The following is a 24,685-nucleotide window of genomic DNA, read 5'->3' as shown; positions in this document are numbered from 1 at the left end:
TGGTTTGCATCTAGATGTGAACCCTTTGTATTTACTTTCATGGAGTCTTCTCTTTACTGTTGACTTAGAGACAGATACACCTACTTCACTGAGAGTGTTCTGGACTTCAGTTGATGTTGTGAACGGGTTCTTCTTCACCAAAGAAAGTATGCGGCGATCATCCACCAGTGTTGTCATCCGTGGACGCCCAGGCCTTTTTGAGTTCCCAAGCTCACCAGTCAATTCCTTTTTTCTCAGAATGTACCTGACTGTTGATTTTGCTACTCCAAGCATGTCTGCTATCTCTCTGATGGATTTTTTCTTTTTTTTCAGCCTCAGGATGTTCTGCTTCACCTCAATTGAGAGTTTCTTAGACCGCATGTTGTCTGGTCACAGCAACAGCTTCCAAATGCAAAACCACACACCTGTAATCAACCCCAGACCTTTTAACTACTTCATTGATTACAGGTTAACGAGGGAGACGCCTTCAGAGTTAATTGCAGCCCTTAGAGTCCCTTGTCCAATTACTTTTGGTCCCTTGAAAAAGAGGAGGCTATGCATTACAGAGCTATGATTCCTAAACCCTTTCTCCGATTTGGATGTGAAAACTCTCATATTGCAGCTGGGAGTGTGCACTTTCAGCCCATATTATATATATAATTGTATTTCTGAACATGTTTTTGTAAACAGCTAAAATAACAAAACTTGTGTCACTGTCCAAATATTTCTGGACCTAACTATATATATATATATATATATATATATATATATATATATAATATCTCATGATGGGCCCAGTTGGGGACACATATACCAAAAAGGGGCCCAGGATAAGGGACAATAGTACAGGATGTGGGACTTTGCTACACAATGAAGGACGAGCTAGACATGTGTCTTTATAGGATTTAGAACTCTACAAGGGTCTATACATCTGACCAACATGCAGGAAGTTGGGAATGGGAGGTGGCCAGATCTAAATCTTGCATTGGGGCCCAGTCACTAGCATGGGGTATCTTATACTGGGTGGGGACCATTATACAGTGTGGGAGCTAATGTGAGGGCCATTATTCAGTGTGCAAGTTAATATGGGCGTCAATTTATAGTGCTGGAGCTAATGTGGGGGGGCTGTTATGCTGCATGGAAGGGGGCCATTATGAAGTGTGGGAGCTATGGTGGAAGCTGTCCTAAACTGTGGAGACTACTTTGGGGCCATTGAACAACTTGGGGGCTACTTTGAGCGCTCTCATTTAGTGTGGAGGCTACTATGGAGGCCATTATACAATGTGGGTACTATTGTGTTGATCATAAAGCAGTGTGTCGGCTACTGTGGTGGCTATTATACAGTTTATGGACCATTGGTGGAACTGTGGGCCCATCATACTGTGAATGGGGGAGCTATACATCGGGGGACTCAGGCGACATTATTAAATGATAAAGAGAACTAACTAGCATATTTTTCACACACAAAGTACAGGGATGGCCATACTAGCGCTAGGATGCTGATTCAAATGATACCTTAGATATTTAGATATTTGATGCTTGATTGTTGAAAAATCCCTTTAGGAAACCTTCAGAATTTACATCATTGGTGGTGTGGCTTGAGCATCGGGCTGGGACTTTGTGGACTGGTTCCTCTTGATTCCTCCTACTGTCTTGCCTCCTCTTCTTTACTTAAATTTTGCGCCGTCACCGTCATATTTAATAAAATGACGCCTATCATGGATTTATGGCGCTATTTTAATGAAGACAATGTGGAGACGAATATGAATGGTGGTGGTGCATGTGCAAATTGAATTTTTTTTCTTTTTGTCCGTGCATGCACCATCGCCACTCTCATAGTTATCTCCACAGTGTCCTCAGTAAAATGGCGCCGCAGATCACAGTACGAACATGTGCCAATCCCAGTGCCATTTTACTGAAGAAAATCACACTAGGAATGAGCACGCTCCTCCAACATTGGCAATGGCAGTGGGAAATTTAAATAAAGAAGAGGAGGCAAGCCAGATGGAGGAAGCATTCCTGAGGACCCGGCCCACAAAGTTTCACCCAGATGCTCAAGCCACTGCACCAGTGACATAATTTCTGAAGGTTTGATAAACCATTTTTCAGCAATCAATCATCAAATCTCTAAACTAAAGGTATGATTTGAATAAGCATCCTAGCGCCAGTATGGCACTGCCTGTACTTTAGATGTAAAAAACTTGCTGGTTGGTTTCCTTTAAGTAGGCACTTAAGAACCATTATTGTTTATAGGGGCACTCAAAGTTGCACATGAGGCATTATTCCTTTCTAAGAGGAAAATGTAGACACTTTTCTAGGGCACTTCCACAGGGCACTAATATTTATAATATTTTACCATCTATAAGGCACAAAGGAGACATTATTATCATGTAAGGGGCACAGTGGAGGCCAGTATTATGTGCGGTTATAGTGGCAACATTATTATCGGGGGGTATAGTGGCAGTTATGGGACAGTAAGATGAGCACTGTTATTTTGCCACACAGCAGGGGCAGTAATAGGGACACATACCGCAGCAGCATTCGGATATCAGCAGGATGATGAGTTTGTGCAGGCGGGAAATAGATGGAGCGGTGCTGGAAATGTGAGGAATCAAATGTGTCTTTGTTGTAATCTCTGTAGATGAGTTGCGGCTGCAAAAAGTGATCATGTCGGTCTAAGCCAAATGGAAAATACTGGAAAAGTGAGCAGCTCCATATGGAAAAACGTCATCTGTAAGTCACTATAACTGTACTGTAATCTCTTATATGTTCTGCAGGACTAATATTTACCACTGTATGGTCACCATATAGCTGTAATATTGGTGTTGGCTGCTGTATAGTAATTTATTTCCAGTAACAACCCAGCCAACTAAAGAAGTTCCTCTGTACCTATGATTAAAATGCGCCACCATAGTTGCTAGCACGGTTACCTGGTCAGGGGCCCACTCACATGTTGAGTCCCCACCATGAGATGAACCCCTAGGAACACCTCTGGTGCCAACACTCTATTATAGAAATTTAAGTGTAATCTTTAGAGCTCTACTCTGTTGTAACAGCCTTTGAGTTTGAGGAACGTAAGCTGAAGCCATCTCGCTGATGAGCGCAGGCTTCTGAGATCCAGTCAGGAAGTGTCAGAGAGTACTCTGCTATCAGGTATACTGGCTGCTTATCTGGGCATTAGACTGGTTGCCACTACTATAGATAAGTGTAATGTTTCTTGCAGCCACAATTTACAGCTTTTCCCCACACCGTGAAGCCCTTATATCTAATCTATACTGTGCAGAATAGTGGAATTCTATATATTCTGTGTCTCTTGTATAACGGAATCTTACCGCATGAGATCTCTTCACTCCATTGGCCCCAGTTTGTGTTTAGTCCACAAGAATGTTCTCCTTTTGCTCTTATCCTGATCAAACATTTCTTGTCAAAATTTGACATTGATTGTGGATTGCGCACATTGGACATTAGTTCCTAAAATGATATAACACATATTGTGATAAACATTCATAACTGGTTTCTACAATGCATGCTAAGTCAGTTTATATGGCTCTTGTTACGGGGGGCTGTCTGATAATAACCTAAAGGAGTATCAGACAGTCAGGGTCCACCGTGCAAAGACTCTGCTGCAGACTATGGCAGAGTGCAATACCTCTGTTAACTCACAGAAGGATATAATAAGTAAGTAAAGCAATTCCTCCCTTACTTGGAGGGTGTGTGGAATGATCTCTGTTAATAATCACAGAGACCAAGGCAATGTGTGCGAAATGGCACCTACCTAGGTCTGCTCTTCTAGTGATGCAAAAGAGACGAACAGCAGCGTAAGCCGCACAAAGCTCCTACCTGCGTTCGCTCCACTAGTGTGCGAGGACACGAACCACTAGATATGGCACCTGCCTAGGTCCGCTCTTCTAGTGGTGCAAAAGAGACAAACAGCAGCGTAAGCCGCACAAAGCTCCTACCTCTGTTCGCTCCCCTAGTGTGCGAGGATACGAACAACTGCCAGACGCAGTATAAGGAACGTTACCCTAGCGGCAACGTCCACCTACGAGTCGAACCACAAGGCCCAGCCACACCATGTGCCTCAGGCACCTGCCTATGTCCGCTCCCCTAAGAGGTAAGGATATGGACAACAGCCGAAGCTGTAAGGTATAAGAACGCTACCCTGCCAGTAGCGCTCACCTAGCATAGACAGAGGAATGCCTAGAGGAAAGCGCACAGAGCGTCTACTCTTATGCATGAACCAAGAGGACTGAGCGCCATGCGGCGTGTGTCAGGGTCTTATATAGACTCTGTGCCTCATCCAAGATGGAGGACACCAGAGCCAATCCGCTGCCAGAACGACAGGAGTGACGTCATGCTGGCCTATCACCGAGCAAGGCGTCACAAGCACATGACCAGCGACCAATCGGCATAGAAGGTGTCAGAGACATGTGACCTTGTGTCAGCGATGATGTCACCCGCACATGTGCAATGGCTCCAAGATAGGACTTAGTCTCCGGTGCTCGCACATGTGCAGTAGCAAGAAATCTGGGCATAGTCTCCAGTGCTCGCAGCAACCGTAACAGCTCTAACCATCAGAGAAAGTGATGGCAGATAACTGGGATATGCCATCCCTCCTAAATAGTGCGGGGTCTGTCCTCCAGGATCCCACTAATCCTTAGGTCAGTTGACTTATGAAGGGATTTGTTGCAGTTCCCTTCACAACAGGTGACCCTGTGATCAGGTATCGGACACCTGTCCTAATAATTGGAATAAGTAATATTCGATAACTCCTGTAAAGAAGGTCTTACATTGCGTCATTGTTGCAAATTGTAATTGGTATGAGTTTTTACTCATGAAATCAAATATTTTTATATAGCTATAGAAAAACTGAAATCTAAAATATTCACTTTAGTGTACAGTAATTATTTAATCTTTCGCATGGATATTTACTGCAATATAATAAATGTAATCATTTATATCCTGGACTCCATAGTTACTGAATAAAAATAACAATGGGTCTTGTGAATTGCCCAAAGAGTGGTAGGGGTTAGGTTGTATATTCATGTATGGTACGGTTTTTAAGGAGGCCTGTCAAGTCCCAACCTGAGAATTTGAGGTTAATATTAGTGTTCCAATGTTGTGCAGCCACCGTACTCAAAGCCCGTCTATCGGGAGGAAATTAACTTTTTTCCTCCTGGAAGCCTCCAGCTTCAAGTCATAGATGCATGGTCACATGGCTTCAGTCACTGCCAAGTATACAGAGTGGCGGCTCTAAGCACGCCCTGGCACAATGACTGATGGCCATCTTTGCAGTGATATGCTGCAGGTCAATGTGCCAGGGCATGATTACAACCTCTGCTTACAATGTATAGTACTTAGCGGTGACTGAAGCCATGCGAGCCATGCCTCTATGACTAAATGCCAGAGGAGCAATAAGTGTAATTTACTCCCTGTAGCCAGATTTTCAGTGCAGTGGCCGCACAGCCTGGGAACGCTATTAAACTGCAGATTGACCATGTATCTGCAGGTTAATAGAATTTCAAGACCTGACAGGTTCCCTTAAAATAATGTACAATCTATGAGTACGCAGTCCTCCTACTGATGAAGAAGACTGTCCTTGTCTGGTGCAATCATCATAGTTTGCAGATCATGCCACTAACTGTCTTCTTCTTTAGGATGACCGAGTAAGTATTCTTCACACCAGACGCTTAAGCGGGCTTTACACGCTACGATATCGCTAGCAATTTCTAGCGATATCGAGCGTGTAAGTACCCGCCCCCGTCGCACATGCTACAGTTAGGTCCAGAAATATTTGGACAGTGACACAATTTTCGCGAGTTGGGCTCTGCATGCCACCACATTGGATTTGAAATTAAACCTCTACAACAGAATTCAAGTGCAGATTGTAACGTTTAATTTGAAGGTTTGAACAAAAATATCTGATAGAAATTGTAGGAATTGTACACATTTCTTTACAAACACTCCACATTTTAGAAGGTCAAAAGTAATTGGACAAATAAACCAAACCCAAACAAAATATTTTTATTTTCAATATTTTGTTGCGAATCCTTTGGAGGCAATCACTGCCTTAAGTCTGGAACCCATGGACATCACCAAACGCTGGGTTTCCTCCTTCTTAATGCTTTGCCAGGCCTTTACAGCCGCAGCCTTCAGGTCTTGCTTGTTTGTGGGTCTTTCCGTCTTAAGTCAGGATTTGAGCAAGTGAAATGCATGCTCAATTGGGTTAAGATCTGGTCATTGACTTGGCCATTGGAGAATGTTCCACTTTTTTGCACTCATGAACTCCTGGGTAGCTTTGGCTGTATGCTTGGGGTCATTGTCCATCTGTACTATGAAGCGCCGTCCGATCAACTTTGCGGCATTTGGCTGAATCTGGGCTGAAAGTATATCCCGGTACACTTCAGAATTCATCCGGCTACTCTTGTCTGCTGTTATGTCATCAATAAACACAAGTGACCCAGTGCCATTGAAAGCCATGCATGCCCATGCCATCACGTTGCCTCCACCATGTTTTACAGAGGATGTGGTGTGCCTTGGATCATGTGCCGTTCCCTTTCTTCTCCAAACTTCTTTCTTCCCATCATTCTGGTACAGGTTGATCTTTGTCTCATGTCCATAGAATACTTTTCCAGAACTGAGCTGGCTTCATGAGGTGTTTTTCAGCAAATTTAACTCTGGCCTGTCTATTTTTGGAATTGATGAATGGTTTGCATCTAGATGTGAACCCTTTGTATTTACTTTCATGGAGTCTTCTCTTTACTGTTGACTTAGAGACAGATACACCTACTTCACTGAGAGTGTTCTGGACTTCAGTTGATGTTGTGAACGGGTTCTTCTTCACCAAAGAAAGTATGCGGCGATCATCCACCACTGTAGTCATCCGTGGACGCCCAGGCCTTTTTGAGTTCCCAAGCTCACCAGTCAATTCCTTTTTGCTCAGAATGTACCCGACTGTTGATTTTGCTACTCCAAGCATGTCTGCTATCTCTCTGATGGATTTTTTCTTTTTTTTCAGCCTCAGGATGTTCTGCTTCACCTCAATTGAGAGTTCCTTAGACCGCATGTTGTCTGGTCACAGCAACAGCTTCCAAATGCAAAACCACACACCTGTAATCAACCCCAGACCTTTTAACTACTTCATTGATTACAGGTTAACGAGGGAGACGCCTTCAGAGTTAATTGCAGGCCTTAGAGTTCCTTGTCCAATTACTTTTGGTCCCTTGAAAAAGAGGAGGCTATGCATTACAGAGCTATGATTCCTAAACCCTTTCTCCGATTTGGATGTGAAAACTCTCATATTGCAGCTGGGAGTGTGCACTTTCAGCCCATATTATATATATAATTGTATTTCTGAACATGTTTTTGTAAACAGCTAAAATAACAAAACTTTTGTCACTGTCCAAATATTTCTGGACCTAACTGTATATCGTGTGATCGCTGCCGCAGCGAACATTATCGCTACTGCAGCGTCACACGCACTTACCTGGTCGTCGTCGTCGCTGTGACTGCCGAACAATCCCTCCCTCAAGGGGGAGGGACGTTCGACGTCACCGCAACGTCACTAAGCGGCTGGCCAATCAAAGCGGAGGGGCGGAGATGAGTGGGACGTAAGATCCCGCCCACCTTCTTCCTTCCGCATTGTGGCCGGCGGCAGCTAAGGAGACGTTCCTCGCTCCTGTGGTGTCACACACAGCGATGTGTGCTGCCGCATAAGCAATGAACAACATGGATAAACAACCCTTACCGATTTTTGAGTTTGGGACGACCTCTCCATGGTGAATGATTTTCACCATTTTTGAGGTTGCTTAAGGACGCTGGTAAGTGTCACACGCTGCGATATCGTTAATGACGCCGGATGTGCGTCACTAACAACGTGACCCCGACGATAAAACATTAACGATATCGTAGCGTGTAAAGCCCCCTTTACAGTCTAGTTCTTCAGGAGCTTTCTGTTCAGCCATCATCACAAGGAATGACGGCACTAACAATACATTGTGAGTGGGACAAAAAGAAAAGTGACCTGTCAATCACTGATGGGAGAGAGGTATCAAGCAGGGAGAATAGGGAAGAGAGGGAGCACTGCAGGTGCCCACTGCACTTGCAGCTTATTTCTTTAACTATTCAACAGCACATTCCTCTGAAATATAAAGAAAGATTTTTAACCCCTTCATCCCCCAGTGATTTTAAATTTTTAGTTTTCGTTTTTCCTCCCCCTTTTCCAAGAGCCATAAGTTTTTCATTTTTCCGTCAATATAGCCATATGAGGGCTTATTCTTTGCAAGACATATTATGCTTTAAAATTAAACCCTTAGTTTTGCCATATAGTGTACTGTAAAATGGGAAAAAAAATTCCAAGTGCGGTGAAATTGAAAAAAAAGAGCAATTGCACAATTTTTTGGAGGGATTTTATTTACCATGTTTATTGTATGGTAAAATGGACCTGGCATTATGATTCCCCAGGTCAGTACGCATTTGTAGATAACAAACATGTATAGTTTTTCTTTTCCCTAAGTGGGGAAAACAAAAATTCTGAAGTTTTTTTTTTTTGTTTTGTTTTGTTTTTTTTTTTTACAAAAGGAGTACCGCTTTTGTCGCCACTTTCCGAGACCCGTAGTGTTCTCATTTTTCGGGATCTGGGGCTCAGTGCCGACTTATTTTTTGTGTCTTAAGCTATTTTTAATTACACCATTTTTGGGTAGATGTGATATTTTGATTGCCTGCTATTGCATTTTAATGCAATGTTGTGGCTACCAAAAAATGTAATTTTGGCATTTGGAATTTTTTTCTCGCTATGCTGTGTCCCAATCAGATTATTTCATATTATATTTTGATAGATCAGGCATTTCTGAAAGCGACAATACCAAATATGTGTATTTTTTATTATTATTGTTTTATTCTCAGGGGGCAGAAGGGGGGTGATGTGAATTTTAGGTTTTTTGTTATTAATATTTTATAAAACACTATTTTTTATATTTTTTATTTATTTCACTAGTCCCCCTAGGGGACTTTATGCCTGCACAGTCCGATCGCTTCTGCTGATTAGAGCGATTCTTCAACATTGCTCTGATCAGCTGAAATAGTGTGTTACTATTAGTGCTGGTGCTCTGACTACATTCACAGGAAACATGTCGTGGCAACAACATAGGTCATCATCTGACTCAACACTGCCATGCCAACCCATTAGCATCCCGTGATCACATCACGGGGCAAGCGATGGCAAAGGGGAATGACATCATCCCCGCTGGTCAGTATGACAGCACAATAAGGGTTTAACAGGAGAAGTTGGCTCTCTGATCCACCTGCACCTGTTAGCTGCACATGTCTGCTGATTAGATCAGCAGACATGTGCGGGGATTACTGCAATAACCAGGAGGAGGTGACCTAAGACTTACTAATACGTCTTAGGTCGTGAAGGAGTTAATAATATTAAAAAAAAAGTATGACTCACGATGCAAAAAGAAATGAAGAATATTTGGTATCACTTAAATAATGTATTACTTTTAATATATGCATCAGTATGTAATCATACTGATCCATATATTAAAATAAATACATTATTTAAGGCACAGTGGCAACAGAGCAACATTTTTTGGGCAAAAATCATTGGCTGATATGCTATTTTTTTTTTTCTCCCACAGAAAGGATTTCCCCCCCGCAAAAAAAATGTAATTAACGATGTACAATCAACTGGACAGGTATGGCATAGAGAATCAGAAGCTGAGCAGAATGATACATAGGTGTGTGGGAAAGAATTCATTACAACTTGTATTAATTAATTGAAATCCCTGGTGCCTTTGTGTGTGCATTTATATAAGTCCATTGGGCGGACTAGTGATTGACCGCTATCTCTGCATTCACAATCATGCTAGGAAGACTGTCAATCACTACTAGTACCGCCCACTGGATTCCTATACATGCACACCAGGGATTTCAATGAATGCAATGCCAAATTTACTAAAACATTTCCCACAAAAATTTATAGAAATCCAATCAGCTCAGCTGCAGATCAGATACGATTTTCAACATTACAGGTTCCCTTTTAGGGTTAATATTGGCTTTACAACAGAAGGATTAATAATGCTTTTATTTTGGATGACGCAGAAGTGATGTCTTTAAATTATGTTGATTTCAAAATGTTGGCTATGATTCTTTGTAAATGGGGAAGGGAGAAATGTAATGAGGAAGATGAGATCTCACATATTGATTAATTCCTAAACTTCCCTCGTTGTTTATTACATGGAAATTTACTTTGCTTTCATTTCTGCTTTGTGTTTCTCTGCAGCATACAAGATCTCTACATAAGTTCATAACTAAAGATCAAGTGTGAGAGGAGAATTGGAATGGTTTCTTTTTGTGCTGGTAATACTGAGCTGAAATTAAAAAGATTGTCACTGGAGGGGTTGTAGTGATGTCTTTGCTAAATGAAAGATCTTGCCATCAGCAGGAGCAGGTCAGTGTTACGTCACCGCCGGAGTCTGCTCCAGCGACTTCTGCTCCGATCGCCAGGCGACGCCGTGTTCCTGCCGTGGATGGTGCTGGTGATGGGAGAGAAGTCGATGCCAGCAGCACCAGTGGGCACAGGCTCCGATCATCCACTGGGCTGGGTTAGCTTGGGATCTGCAGTACCGCTGGCTGACTGTGGGTGGCATGTGTCTTCCAGCTGAAGTTGCCAGCGTTCAGCTACAGCCAATGGGAAGACACCACACCCTTCTTATTTCCTCTCCTGTCACATGATTACTGCCAGATATAGTTCTGATTTTCTTGGCTCCTGTTACGTCCTATTCTGTTGGTGATTCCTGTGTTGACTTCTGCGTGTTTTTGACTACCCTTCTGCCTACTGTTTTTGTACCTTGCTGCCTGACCCGGATCTAACCTCTGCTACGTTTGCTGACTACGTCACTGCCTGCCGATTCTGTCCCTGTCCCGCAATTCCTGGTTTGACCCTGCCTGACTACTACTCTCATCGGACTGCAGCCTTCCACAGGTAGTGATCTCCAGGGTCCTGTGTAATTCCAAATCCCTGTATAGAGGTTAAAGGGTTTCAGGGTTCTGGGGGTCCTATTGGTGAGTGGCTTCCCTCTAGCCTCCCCTTTACAGCCCATCTGAGTCTGTGGATCCAGGCAGGCGTTACATTCAGGTCTTCAGTAGTGATGGGCGGACTTGCAGATAACCGGGACCGGCGGGCACGTGTTCTAAAAAAATCCGGTTCCGTTTCGGAATCTGGTCCCCATATAAGTCTATGGGGACCAGAATCCGAAGATTAAAAATGTTGGTAGAAGGGATAGGAGCGTGCGTGCTGTACTTACCGCGGATCTGATTTACAGTCTGGGTCCGCCCATCACTAGTCCTCAGCTGAAGATCTGGAGGAGATGCTAGAAGCTGTTTACAGCCACTTCTATTTTCTCTTTCAAAGTCCAGTGCCACTGCCGCTAAGTGTGAATGTACCCAACGGTCATTTATGAATACTAGCTGAACATGTAATGTACCAATAATATACACATGAACACAAAAAAACACACAAGAAATAAAAAACACAACTTAAATGGTAGCAATAACCACTCCATTCCCTACAGACTATATAGTATATAAAAAAAATACAAAACCACTTTCATATTTATTTTAATGTTAATTTGCAAATGTAAAGAATAAAAAAAAGGTTTTTACATTGTTTAGTTCACTCCTCATAAATCTAAATAAAAAAAACCCAAAGAAAAAGAAAAATTGCCTTAGAAGTTTAATAATAATAATAACCCCGTGCCCCGTGTGATGAGGAAAATGACAATAACTGAATGAATAAAAGAGGAGGGAAACATTTACCGTCATGGGTCAAAATCACTGAAAAGTGTTATTAAATGTAAGTTCTAGTAAATATATTTTAATAAGGATATTAGGCAACATCTAATGTGATACTGATTCTTGGTAGCCTTTACAGCAGGGGTCTCAAACACGCTGCCCGCGGGCCGCATACGGCCCCTCAGGCTGCTTCGTGCAGTCCCCAGGCCCGTGCCCCTGTTCACTATCGTGGCCAGTGCAGGGGCCGCAGCCAGTGTCTGCACTTTGTGTCAGATGATTGTGTTGCCGGCGCTGCACTCTGAGTTAAGAGCGCTGCATAAATCACTAACAGTGGCTGCAGCCCCTTGCCCGGCCACGATAGTGAACAGGGGCACGGGCCTGGGGGCCGCACGAAGTAGAGATGAGGCAGCCAAGGGAACGTACACATCCCGACATTACCGCCTACATCACCGCACACATCCCGACATTACCGCCTACATCACCGCACACATCCCGATATTACAGACCACATCATCACCGCACACATCCCGACATCACTGCACACATCCCTACATTACCGCACACATCACGACATCACCGCACACACCCCGACATCACCGCACACACCCCGACATCACCGCACACATCCCGACATCACCGCACACATCCCGACATCACCGCACACATCCCGACATCACCGCACACATCCCGACATTACCGCACACAGCCCAACATTACCGCACACAACCCAACATCACCGCACACACCCCAACATCACCGCACACATCCCGATATTACCGCACACATCCCGACATTACTGCCTACATTATGCACACATCCCGACTATACAGCCCACATTATCAGCGCACACATCCCGACACTGTCACCCACATCATCACCGCATACATCCTGACTAGAGTTGAGCGCGGTTCGCGGTTCGAGGTTCTCCAGTTCTAGGCTCGAGTGATTTTGCGGCCTGTTCTAGATCGAACTAGAACTCGAGCTTTTTGCAAAAGCTCGATAGTTCTAGAAACGTTCGAGAACGGTTCTAGCAGCCAAAAAACAGCTAATTCCTAGCTGGCTTTCCGCTGTAATAGTGTAAGTCACTCTGTGACTCACACTATTATGACATTTCAGTGTATAGTGTGCGGGAACAGCGCCTTCAGATCACTGCTGTTTGTATAATGGCGATCGCCATTTTTTTTTTTTTTTTCCCTTGTCTTCCTTCCCTAAGCGCGCGCGTCTTGTGGGGCGGGCCAGCATGTCAGCCAATCCTAGACACACACACAGCTAAGTGGTCTTTTAGCCAGAGAAGCAACGGCATGTGTGATAGGATGTCCATGTCACATGTCCCTGCATTATAAAACCGGACATTTTCCTCCAGCACGCCATTATCTCTTCTGCGTCCTTGGTGTCAGACATCACTGGCGCAGCTCCGTCCTGAGTCCTATCGCCGATACTGCTGTATACACAGCGCTGGACAGCTTAGGGAGAGCACTTTCTATCAGTCCTTTTAAGGGCTCGTACCGGCAGGGTCAGAGCCATAGGTGACAGGCCCTGAAAACAGAGACAGCGTCTGTGTAGCCAAGGTCAGGGATTTCGTCGCTGCATTTCCCCATTAGGAGGGAATAGAAAGGCAGGCTTCCATTCCTCTACCCAGAGCCCCACAATCCTGGCACTGTACCCTCCTGTCCTCTGCACACTCCAACTCATTATAACTAAGCCATTATACTAGCAAACAGTCAGTGTACCTAGTGGCATCCTAAACGTGGCTATTGGACTTTTGTGTAGTCACACTAGTGGAAAGATATTTGCAGCACGTCTGCCTGCATTGCACACTCAAACTCTTTTTAACTAAGCCATTATACTAGAAAACAGTCAGTGTACCTAGTGGCATCCTAAACGTGGCTATTGGACTTTTGTCTAGTCACACTAGTGGAAAGATATTTGCAGCACGTCTGCCTGCATTGCACACTCAAACTCTTTTTAACTAAGCCATTATACTAGCAAACAGTCAGTGTACCTAGTGGCATCCTAAACGTGGCTATTGTACTTTTGTCTAGTCACACTAGTGGAAAGTTATTTGCAGCACGTCTGCCTGCATTGCACACTCAAACTCTTTTTAACTAAGCCATTATACTAGCAAACAGTCAGTGTACCTAGTGGCATCCTAAACGTGGCTATTGGACTTTTGTGTAGTCACACTAGTGGAAAGATATTTGCAGCATGTCTGCCTGCATTGCACACTCAAACTCTTTTTAACTAAGCCATTATACTAGCAAACAGTCAGTGTACCTAGTGGCATACAAGAAGTGGCTGTTGCAGTCCATTAGTGCCCCACTGGTGACAAGCTATGTGCAGCACCTGTGCAGGATACCCTCCTGCTCTGTTTTTAATAAGCTATAATGATAGCAAAAAATACTGCCATTTAGTGGCATCATAGAACTGGCTGTTGTATTCCATTAGTGCCCCACTGGTGCCAAGCTATTTCTAGCACCTCTACATGACACCCTCATGCACATTTTGCTACGCTAATGTTATAGCAAACTCAGGGAATTCATTGCTGCATTTGATAATTCGGAGGGATAGAAAGTGAGGCTTCCTTTAGCTTTTCCTTCTGTTCATAGACAGCATCTCCAAGTTCACACCCGAAGAGCAATTTCTCCTCCACGTCTAAGTGTGGAGAGGCAGCTAGTGCGCATGCGTGTGCCGATTTACCTCAGCTGCAGCCTAACTACAGTGTTTCGCCTAGTGAGTATGCTCAGCCTGACTGTGCCATTCCTGACGCTAAGTCTTCATTTCGTGATACAGCGCATGCTCCCACACTAAGTGTGAAAAGCCTCTTTGCACAGGTACTTGCATTCCGTGCCGGGTCTAAGTCCTATTTTGTGCCTAGACACCATGCTAAAGCTGATAGTCTTTTTTCAGAAACTGTATTTCATGCTACTGAGCATGCTCAGGCACTTACTGCATCAGAGACTAGGTCCGGTAATGAACTCTTTGGCCCTGCCCCTGATGTGGGGGTCCCATATAGACCACAGGGCATCAGGTGTCCTCCCAAATGGCTTGCAGAGGCCCACCCCTATGACTTGTCCCCGCATTATTGATGGTCAGACTATGACTGGTGAGGTGTTTGGGTCATGGCAGCCATGAGGTCATCATTGAAGTTGCGGTTCCAAATAGGACGCTAGTTATGCCACTCATGACGTGTCACTCTACTTTTGTCTCCAGGAGGTGCATTGTGGTTCACCCTGGTTTGGGGCGGACCCAGGTTATAAAAGGGGCTGGAGCCAACAAGGAGGTGCGCAGTCTTCTATTATGCTCCGAAAGAGCACACCTCCATGTGTTGAACCCATTGCGGCTTTAGGCCAGAGGTAGGCAGGGATAGGGTGTCGATGCAGGCCACCACCACAGTTGGTAACGCAGAACGGTTAAGACCAGCTCCTGTCCTACCAGTCCTGCTTGTGCAGCCCAGTGGTATTAACAGGCCTGCTGCTGCTGATGCGCCTGCTCTCCACAGGTGTGGCCCCTACGCACACGATCAGCGTACTCAATGGCTCCTGTGTTGTTAACAGGGAGTTCCTGGGCTGGGTGGGCATGTGGACCCTGTGACGCTAACAGGGCTCCCAGTCTCCAGATCCGAATGGCGTCTAACTCGGTTCAGGCTACTATTAGTTTCATAGCCACCCAGCTCTGTATCCTCCACCAAACCTTCCAGTTGCCAACCTCTCCTTTTCCAACTGGGAGCACGGTGGACACTGACTGCTGATGGGGATATATACCTTTCTCTTTCTTTTCTTATTAATTTTCGTTATATAGCGGTAACATAGTATATACCACCTTATCCAAATCTGCCAGTCCCACTGTAACAGATGGTGTTTCTTCAGCAAATGTTACTGTTGCTTAACCACCAAATCCACGGACCAAAACTTTTTTCCCCTTTCCAACACACCTGTTCCCCTTTCCACCAGCATCTGTCCTTTTTCAACTCATTTTGGTATATGACCAAAAGTGCAACTCTGCAGGGACACCGTACTCAACGCCATCTCAGCACAGCAGCCAACCCTCGGTCCCTCAGATGTGGACAAGTAAAAGACCATTTCCTCCTATCCATGACAAAGCGTTGAGATTCACTCTGTGCAGCACTGGTGTTTAGTGGAAAAGCAGATTTAAGATTGCGTACCACATTCTGCAGATACTCCTGTATACGTGCGTCCATTTCTATGGCAGGAATTATTTCGCCAAATTTTGTCTTGTACCGGGGATCTAACAGTGTGGCAACCCAGTATTCAGGATTACTTTGAATTCGTACAATCCGAGGGTCATGTTGTAGGTAGTGCAGCAAGAAGGCGCTCATGTGTCTTGTGCATCCAGGAGGACCAAGTCCTTGGTGTGTTGGTGGCAGAGAGGTGAGAATCGTGCCTCCTTCCTCTGCCCTCTCCCCACAACCTCGCACAACCGAAATGTGAGCAAGCTCTCACTCATCTGCTGAGTCTTCCATGCCCATCGCCAGTTCGTCCTCCATTTCTTCATGGGCTCCTGCACCTTCCTCAACACTTTTTGCTGATACTATGCGCCCTTGTTAATCCCTCTCCCTCACCATGACTGCCGCATAGGTGCCGCTGACCATCTGGACCTCGTAGATCTTGTTATCCCTTCTGCATATGACTCCTCCTGTACTTCCTCCCCTTCCTCTTGTCCCAGCACCTGACTCCGAATAATAATTACAGTGTGCTCCATCATGTAGATGACCAGAATTGTCACGCTGAGAATGACATTGCCAGTGCTAAACATCTTCGTCGACATTTGTAAACTGTGTAGCAGGGTGCATAGGTCCTTGATCTGACACCACTCCAGCAGCGTGATCTGCACCACCTCTGGATCAAGTTATCCCAGGCTATATGTCATAACGTATTGCAGCAGGGTTCGGCGGTGCTGCCACAAACGCTGCAACATATGCAGATTCAAATTCCTGCGTGTCGGCACATCGCATTTCAGGCGTTTAAGCACCAGACCTAAAGACTTCTGTAGCGACGAAAGTTGTTGAGCTGCTGTGTGCGCACGATGGAAGTGAGCACATAGCGAGCGTGCCCGCTGCACAAGGCCATGTAGGCCGGGATGGTGTTTTAAAAATTGCTGGAGAATTAGGTTCAACACGTGAGCCATACAAGGCACGTGTGTCACATTGCCCTGACGATGGCCCGCAGCCAGGTTTGCATCATTGCCGCACACGGCTGTTAAGTCACCAACGGAGTCCGCTCCGTCAATTTGTACTCCGGTCGCCAGGTGACAACGTGTTCCTTTCATGCATAGTGCTGATGATGGGAGAGGAGTCGATGCCAGCGGCGCAGGTGGACGCAGGTTATGCTCACCCACTGGGCTGCATTACCTTGACAGATGCAGAATCTCTGGCTGAATGTAGCTGGTGGGTATCTCACAGATGAAATACCATCATTCAGCTACAACCAATGGGAAGACACCACACCCTTTTTTATGCCCATCCTGTCTGCAGACCACTGCCAGACATAGCTATGAACCTCTGGTTAATTTTACCCCCAGTTCAGTTTTATGATTTTGTGTGCTTGTTACCTGACTACTTTTCCTGCTTGCTGTTTATGTACCTTTTTGGCCGATCCGCATTTCACCTCTGGTTGTTTTCTGATTAAGTCCTGGCCGTCCCATTCTGTTCCTGTTCCTCAATTAATGTTTTGACCCTGCCTGACTACTATTCTCTGGAACTGCAGCCTTCCACAGGTATTAATCACCTTGGGCCCTGTGTAATTCCTAATCCCTGTATAGGGGTTAAAGGGTTTCAGGGTTCTAGGGGTCCTGCTTGGTGAGTGGCTTCCCTCTAGCCTATCATTTACAGCCCATCTGAGTGTTTGGATCAAGGAAGGCGTTACACCGTGCTCTCTGCAGAAGGCCATGTGGGCCAGGATAGTGCTTTAAAAATTGCTGGACAACCAGGTTCAACACGTGAACCACACAAGGCACGTGTGTCACATTGTCACAGCGAAGGGCCGCACCCATGTTTGCATCATTGTCGCACCCGGCCTTCCCTGGCTGCTGGTTGAGTGGAGACAACCATTGATGAAACTCGGTCTCCAGAGCTAACCGTCCACAACTTCTCAGCGGTGTGACTCACATTTCCCATACATTTCAAAGTAAACCTTTGACCGCCTGATGGCATTGAGCTCTGCTGCCAGCATAGTAAGGAGGTGTGTGGTATTCCTTGTGCGCAGTTACAAGGAAGGGTGGCCTGACCACACAGGGTTTGCGCCAAGGTGGAGGACCCACACGAGGTTGAAGAGGCAGAAGCAGTGTATTAACTTCTACATACAGAAGAAGGATTGAAACAACTCGTGGGGACGGCAAGACTTGTACAGCAGACCCTTCTCCATCTCTCCCCACAGTAACCCATTGCCCAGTCAGCGACATGTAACGCCCCTGTCCATGCTTACTGGGCCAATTATCTGTGGTGAAATGCACCCTGTCACACAGAGTTTCTCAAGGAATCAGTGATGTGTAGTGCGACATGCTGGTGTAGCGCGTGCACGCCTTTGTTGGAGAAGGAGTGGTGCCTGGGCATCGGCTCTTGGGGCACTGCGATGGGCATAAGGTCTCAAAAATCCTCAGTTAAAAAGGTTGGAAAGGCAGCATTTTGGTAGCCAACAGTTTCAAGATGCTGAAAGTCAACCTCTAAGCCATGTCATGCCCTTCTAAAAGCATGTAAAACACAGCGAGGGGACTCCAACCACAGTCTCCCTTGTTGCCACTAATTGGGCCACACACACCCCACTTGACTGGCATCGGTTGAGCCCCCTTTTGAAAAAGAAAAAGATGCTTTGCATGAAGCACTCTCAAAAATACGCGTGCCTTTCCCGTCCCCTGGCTGACCCAGGGGAAGAAAAGTCCTCTGAGAGCCATGACTTGTTCATCTTGGTTCTTTAGGAAACACAGCGAGGGGACTCCAACCACAGTCTCCCTCGTTGCCACTAACTGGGCCACACACACCCCACTTGACTGGCATCGGTTGAGCCCCCTTTTGAAAAAGAAAAAGATGCTTTGCATGAAGCACTCTCAAAAATACACGTGCCTTTCCCGTCCCCTGGCTGACCCAGGGGAAGAAAAGTCCTCTGAGAGCCATGACTTGTTCATCTTGGTTCTTTTAGAAACACAGCGAGGGGACTCCAACCACAGTCTCCCTCGTTGCCACTAATTGGGCCACACACACCCCACTTGACTGGCATCAGTTGACCCAATTTTCAAGATGAAAAAGATGCTTTGCATGAAGCACTCTCAAAAATACGCGTGCCTTTCGCCTCCCCTGGCTGACCCAGGGGAAGAAAAGTCCTCTGAGAGCCATGACTTGTTCATCTTGGTTCTTTTAGAAACACAGCGAGGGGACTCCAACCACAGTCTCCCTCGTTGCCACTAATTGGGCCACACACACCCCACTTGACTGGCATCACTTGACCCCCCATTTGAAAAAGAAAAAGATGCTTTGCATGAAGCACTCTCAAAAAAACGCGTGCCTTTCCCGTCCCCTGGCTGACTCAGGGGAAGAAAAGTCCTCTGAGAGCCATGACTTGTTCATCTTGGTTCTTTTAGAAACACAGCGAGGGGATTCCAACCACAGTCTCCCTCGTTGCCACTAATTGGGCCACACACACCCCACTTGACTGGCATCAGTTGACCCAATTTTCAAGATGAAAAAGATGCTTTGCATGAAGCACTCTCAAAAATACGCGTGCCTTTCCCGTCCCCCGGCTGACCCAGGGGAAGAAAAGTTCTCTGAGAGCCATGACTTGTTCATCTTGGTTCTTTTAGAAACACAGCGAGGGGACTCCAACCACAGTCTCCCTCGTTGCCACTAATTGGCCAACACACACCCCACTTGACTGGCATCAGTTGACCCAATTTTCAAGATGAAAAAGATGCTTTGCATGAAGCACTCTCAAAAATACGCGTGCCTTTCCCGTCCCCTGGCTGACCCAGGGGAAGAAAAGTCCTCTGAGAGCCATGACTTGTTCATCTTGGTTCTTTTAGAAACACAGCGAGGGGACTCCAACCACAGTCTCCCTCGTTGCCACTAATTGAGCCACACACACCCCACTTGACTGGCATCAGTTGACCCAATTTTCAAGATGAAAAAGATGCTTTGCATGAAGCCCTCTCAAAAATACGCGTGCCTTTCCCGTCCCCTGGCTGACCCAGGGGAAGAAAAGTCCTCTGAGAGCCATGACTTGTTCATCTTGGTTCTTTAGGAAACACAGCAAGGGGACTCCAACCACAGTCTCCCTCGTTGCCACTAACTGGGCCACACACACCCCACTTGACTGGCATCGGTTGAGCCCCCTTTTGAAAAAGAAAAAGATGCTTTGCATGAAGCACTCTCAAAAATACGCGTGCCTTTCCCGTCCCCTGGCTGACCCAGGGGAAGAAAAGTCCTCTGAGAGCCATGACTTGTTCATCTTGGTTCTTTTAGAAACACAGCGAGGGGACTCCAACCACAGTCTCCCTCGTTGCCACTAATTGGGCCACACACACCCCACTTGACTGGCATCAGTTGACCCAATTTTCAAGATGAAAAAGATGCTTTGCATGAAGCATTCTCAAAAATACGCGTGCCTTTCGCCTCCCCTGGCTGACCCAGGGGAAGAAAAGTCCTCTGAGAGCCATGTCCACATTGTCAGTGGACAGATACGTGTGCTTATCTGCCAGCAGACAGCAGACCCCCAGCAGCACTGAAGACAGGGTCCGAGAAAACGCTGGCTGCAGGACACGACAAGATCCCCAAGGCGTACGTGGCGAGCTCAGGCAATTTATCCAGATTGGAAGCCTAAAATGAGCAGGGCTCAAGTTGCACAATAATGGAATCGATGTTTCCTTGCATATACTCATATATCTGTGTGTCCTCCTCTTTTTCCTTGTTCAGCTCTTTTGTTTTCGCATGAGTATATGTCCTTGTCACTTTCCCATGTGTTTGTGTTGTGTTGTGAGTTGTTTATCACCTTTTGGACACCTTTGAGGGTGTTTTCTAGGTGTTTTTATGTGTTTGTGATTGCCTGCCATTGTTTCCTATGCAGTTCGAGTTCAGTTCGTCGAACGTTCGATGAGCCGAACTCGAACGGGACCTCCGTTCGGCGAACCGACCTCGAGCCGAACCGGGACCGGTTCGCTCATCTCTAATCCTGACACTTTTACCTACATCATCACCGCACACATCCCGACACTGCCACCCACATCATCACCTCACACATCCCGACACTGTCATCCACATCATCACCGCACACATCCCGACACTGTCACCCACATCATCACCGCACACATCCCGACACTGTCACCCACATCACCGCACACATCTCAACATTACCGCACACATCCCGACATCACCGCACACATCCCGACATCACCGCACACATCCCGACATTACCGAACACATCTTCACCGCACACGTCCCGACACTACAGCCCTCATCATCACCGCACACACACCGGCACTACTGCACCTATCATCCCCGCACACACACAGGCATTACCTCACTTGACGTCCACGCTGACAGCGCAATTCACTTCAGTTGCTGCGTGGAGCTGATAGAGAGCGGTGGTGTTCTACTGCCGCTCCTGTCAGCTTCATGTAGCAGAGCTGAATGCGGGACCTCATGTGGATTACGTCGGACCTGGAGGGGTATTTTGGGATTTTAATAAAGTGGTGAAAGAGGGTGTTTTTTTTTGTCTTTTATTCCAAATAAAGGATTTTTCGGGTGTATGTGTTTATTTTCTTTCACTTACAGGCTAATCATGGAAAGTATCTTGGGGAGACGCCTGCCATGATTAACCTAGGACTTAGTGGCAGCTATGGGCTGCTGCCATTAACTCCTTATTACCTCGATTGCCACCGCACCAGGGCAATTCGGGATGAGCCGGGTTGAGTCCCGGGACTATCGCATCTAATGGATGCGGCAATTCCGGGCGGCTGCTGGCTGATATTTTTAAGCTGGGGTGCTCCCCATAACGTGGGGCTCCCCATCATGAGAATACCAGCTTTCAGCCGTGTGGCTTTACTTTGGCTGGTATCAAATTTGCGTGGGACCGCACGCCTGTTTTTTTTTTTTATTATTTATTTATTGTGCTGCACGATATAGACCCGCCCACCGATGGCTGTGATTGGGTGCAGTGAGACAGCTGTCACTCAGCGTGGGTGCGGGTCTGACTGCAACCAATCATAGGCGCCTGTGGGCGGGGGAATCAGTGAATACGAGATTGGATAATGGGCGGCCGGCTTTTTCAAAAGAGGAAAAGCCGCCGGAGCAGTGTGACAGCTGTGCAGCGCCGTGCCGGTGATCGGTGAGTATGAGAGGGGGGGAGAGGGTGGACAGAGACCAGGAGTGATTTTAAACGATTTTGATCGTTCTGCTGGACATGCTGAGCATGCACAGTAGAATGTGACAAAATCCTTCAGCGGATTCCGCCGCTTAGTGCATAGCGGCGGAAACTGCCACCATAGACAATCATTAGACACCGTGGCGTATTCCAATGGAATCCGTCAAGGTGCGCTATTTTAACAACACAAAAAACGCTACATGCAGTGTTGCTTCCACCCGACGCAGTGTCAAAATAACGCAAGACCATCCGTTGCTATCCGTAGCTAATAGAAGTCTATGAAGAATATAACGGTTTCCTGCAACGGTTACCGTAATTCCTCAAGGCTGCAGATAGTAACGGAAGCCGTCCAACGCAAGTGTGAAAGTAGCCTAAGTCATAGCCGCTGCCCCCCACCCATTACTACTGTGGTGCCCTGGACTAGCCAGGTCGTCACAGATAACACACAAACACCCCCACCCCCATTAGACAGGGACACCAGCCAAACACAAAACCCTTGTTGCCTCCCTCCAGGGTCTGATGTCCACACCAGGTGGGGCGGAGCCAAGTGGTTGGCCCCACCCACCGAGGAGTTCACAGGCCTGGTGGCGGGAAAAGTGACAGATAGAGTTTGGAGTTGGAAGTGAGAGCAGTGAGCACTTGAGTGTCTGGGTTTGTGGCCCAGGCACTGACAGCAAGGTTGGCAGACGGTGGTGGCCGTCTGCAGGAGTGGTGAAGCAACGCGGAACTGTAGGACCGGGGTCGGGCGTTGGCCCACCGGTACCGACCGAGGAGCGAAGTGAAGCCAGCACACACAGGCAGGGCCATCGGACCCCGACCAGGCTTGGAGCCGCCGACAATAGTCAAATCTGAATGTGACCGAAACCCCAGGGGTTTCCTAACAACCAAAGACCCGATAGAGGGCAACCGCCCACACCGTGAGGGTATACAGCTACCGCCTAAGGCTAGAGACCCAAGGGCCAGAGCCTGCGGGCAAACTGGCTCCTCCGGCATCCATACACCGGGGAGCGGACTACCGCTGGGGATCCGTAGTAGTCAACTGAGAACATCAAGGTGCAGGGAAAGACAGCCACCATCACCTGTTCGGGGAGGAACACTGCAGCCGGCTGCGGGACCCGTCCATCCAGCCGTTTGGTTTACCAGAGACTCTGTGATTGACTGCCTGAGTGAGTACACTAGTGCCATCCGGCACCGCGCCGCGCTGCCCCTGCAGCCCTGCATCCCATCCATCCTGCCTCCCAGTCACATCACCGGGCCCCGGGACCACCGACCCCTACCCACGGAGGGGGAAAAGAACATCCCTGCTGCTCCCCACCATCGCTCCCGGGATCCCCGTCACCAGCAGCGGTGGTGCCCATGTTCACCACAACCCATGGGTGGCGTCACGGACTAAATCCCCCAAACCAACCACCCCTTTCACTCACGGGCGAGGAGCACCGCTCGAGTCCCCGGATCCGGCCACCGCTCAAGCCACTGAGCAGCAGCAGCGCCGGACCCGAGCGTTAGCGAGCGTGCAGCAGCGGCGGCGTCCTCCCCGCCCGCGACACTACAGGATGGAGACAAAGTGCGCACATTACTATGGGATGGGGATAAGGCTGGGGACATTACTATAGGATGGGGACAAGGTGAGCACATGACTATAGGATGGGGACTAGGATGGGCACAGTACTACAGAATAGGGACATTACTACAAGGGGACAAGGATGGGAAACATTACTATAGAATAGGGATAATGCTGGGGACATTACTATAGAATGGGGACAAGGTTGGCACATTACTATAGGATGGGCACATTACTATAGGATGGGGATATTGCTACAAGGGGACAAGGATGGGGAACATTACTATAAGATGGGGGACAAGGATGGACACATTACTATAGATTGGGGATATTACTATAGGATGGGGACAAGGATGAACACATTAGTACAGGATGGGCACATTACTATAGAATGGGGAGAAGGTTGGCACATTACTATAGGATGGGCACATTACTATAGAATGGGGACATTACTATAGCATGGGGACATTACTATAGAATGGGACAGTACTATAGGATGGGCACATTGCTACAAGGGGACAAGGATGGGGAACTTTACTATAGATAGGGGACATTACTATAGGATGGGGACAAGGATGAACACATTAATACAGGATGGGCACATTACGATAAGATGGGGACAAGGCTGGGGACATTACTATAGGATGGGGATAAGGATGGGCACATTACTATAACATGGGGACAAGGATGAGGCACATTACTACAAGATGGGGACAAGGATGGGGAACATTACTTTAGGATGGAGACAAGGATGAGCACATTATTGTGGGATGGGGACTAGGATGGGGCACGATACTACAAGGGGACAAGGATGGGCACGTTACCACAAGATGGGGAACATTACTAAAAGATGTTGGTCAAAATTTCTATATAGTGCTAATTGTAAGACTATTAGTTACAAGAAATGAAAAAAATGTAAAAAAAATATTTTTTTTTATATATATATTTAAAAAAGAATGTGCACATTTGCTATAATAAACAAGTG

General features: G+C 46.7%; 1 protein-coding gene across 4 annotated transcripts in view; it reads right to left on the bottom strand.

Annotated features, from left to right (window-relative positions):
- LOC142287691 (interleukin-5 receptor subunit alpha-like) overlaps positions 1-24,685 on the bottom strand; it is a 101,194-nt gene that overhangs the window by 15,063 nt on the left and 61,446 nt on the right. For all 4 annotated transcript variants that reach the window (XM_075333463.1, XM_075333460.1, XM_075333462.1 and 1 more), the window contains one exon: positions 3,312-3,450. In XM_075333463.1, coding sequence (XP_075189578.1) covers positions 3,312-3,450 — 139 coding nt within the window. The remainder of the gene's footprint in view (positions 1-3,311; positions 3,451-24,685) is intronic.

Source organism: Anomaloglossus baeobatrachus, chromosome 2 (genome assembly GCF_048569485.1).
Source record: "Anomaloglossus baeobatrachus isolate aAnoBae1 chromosome 2, aAnoBae1.hap1, whole genome shotgun sequence".
Classification (NCBI taxonomy): domain Eukaryota; kingdom Metazoa; phylum Chordata; class Amphibia; order Anura; family Aromobatidae; genus Anomaloglossus; species Anomaloglossus baeobatrachus.
The sequence above is the reverse complement of the archived record's forward strand: the minus strand, read 5'-3'. Positions and strand labels throughout refer to the sequence as shown.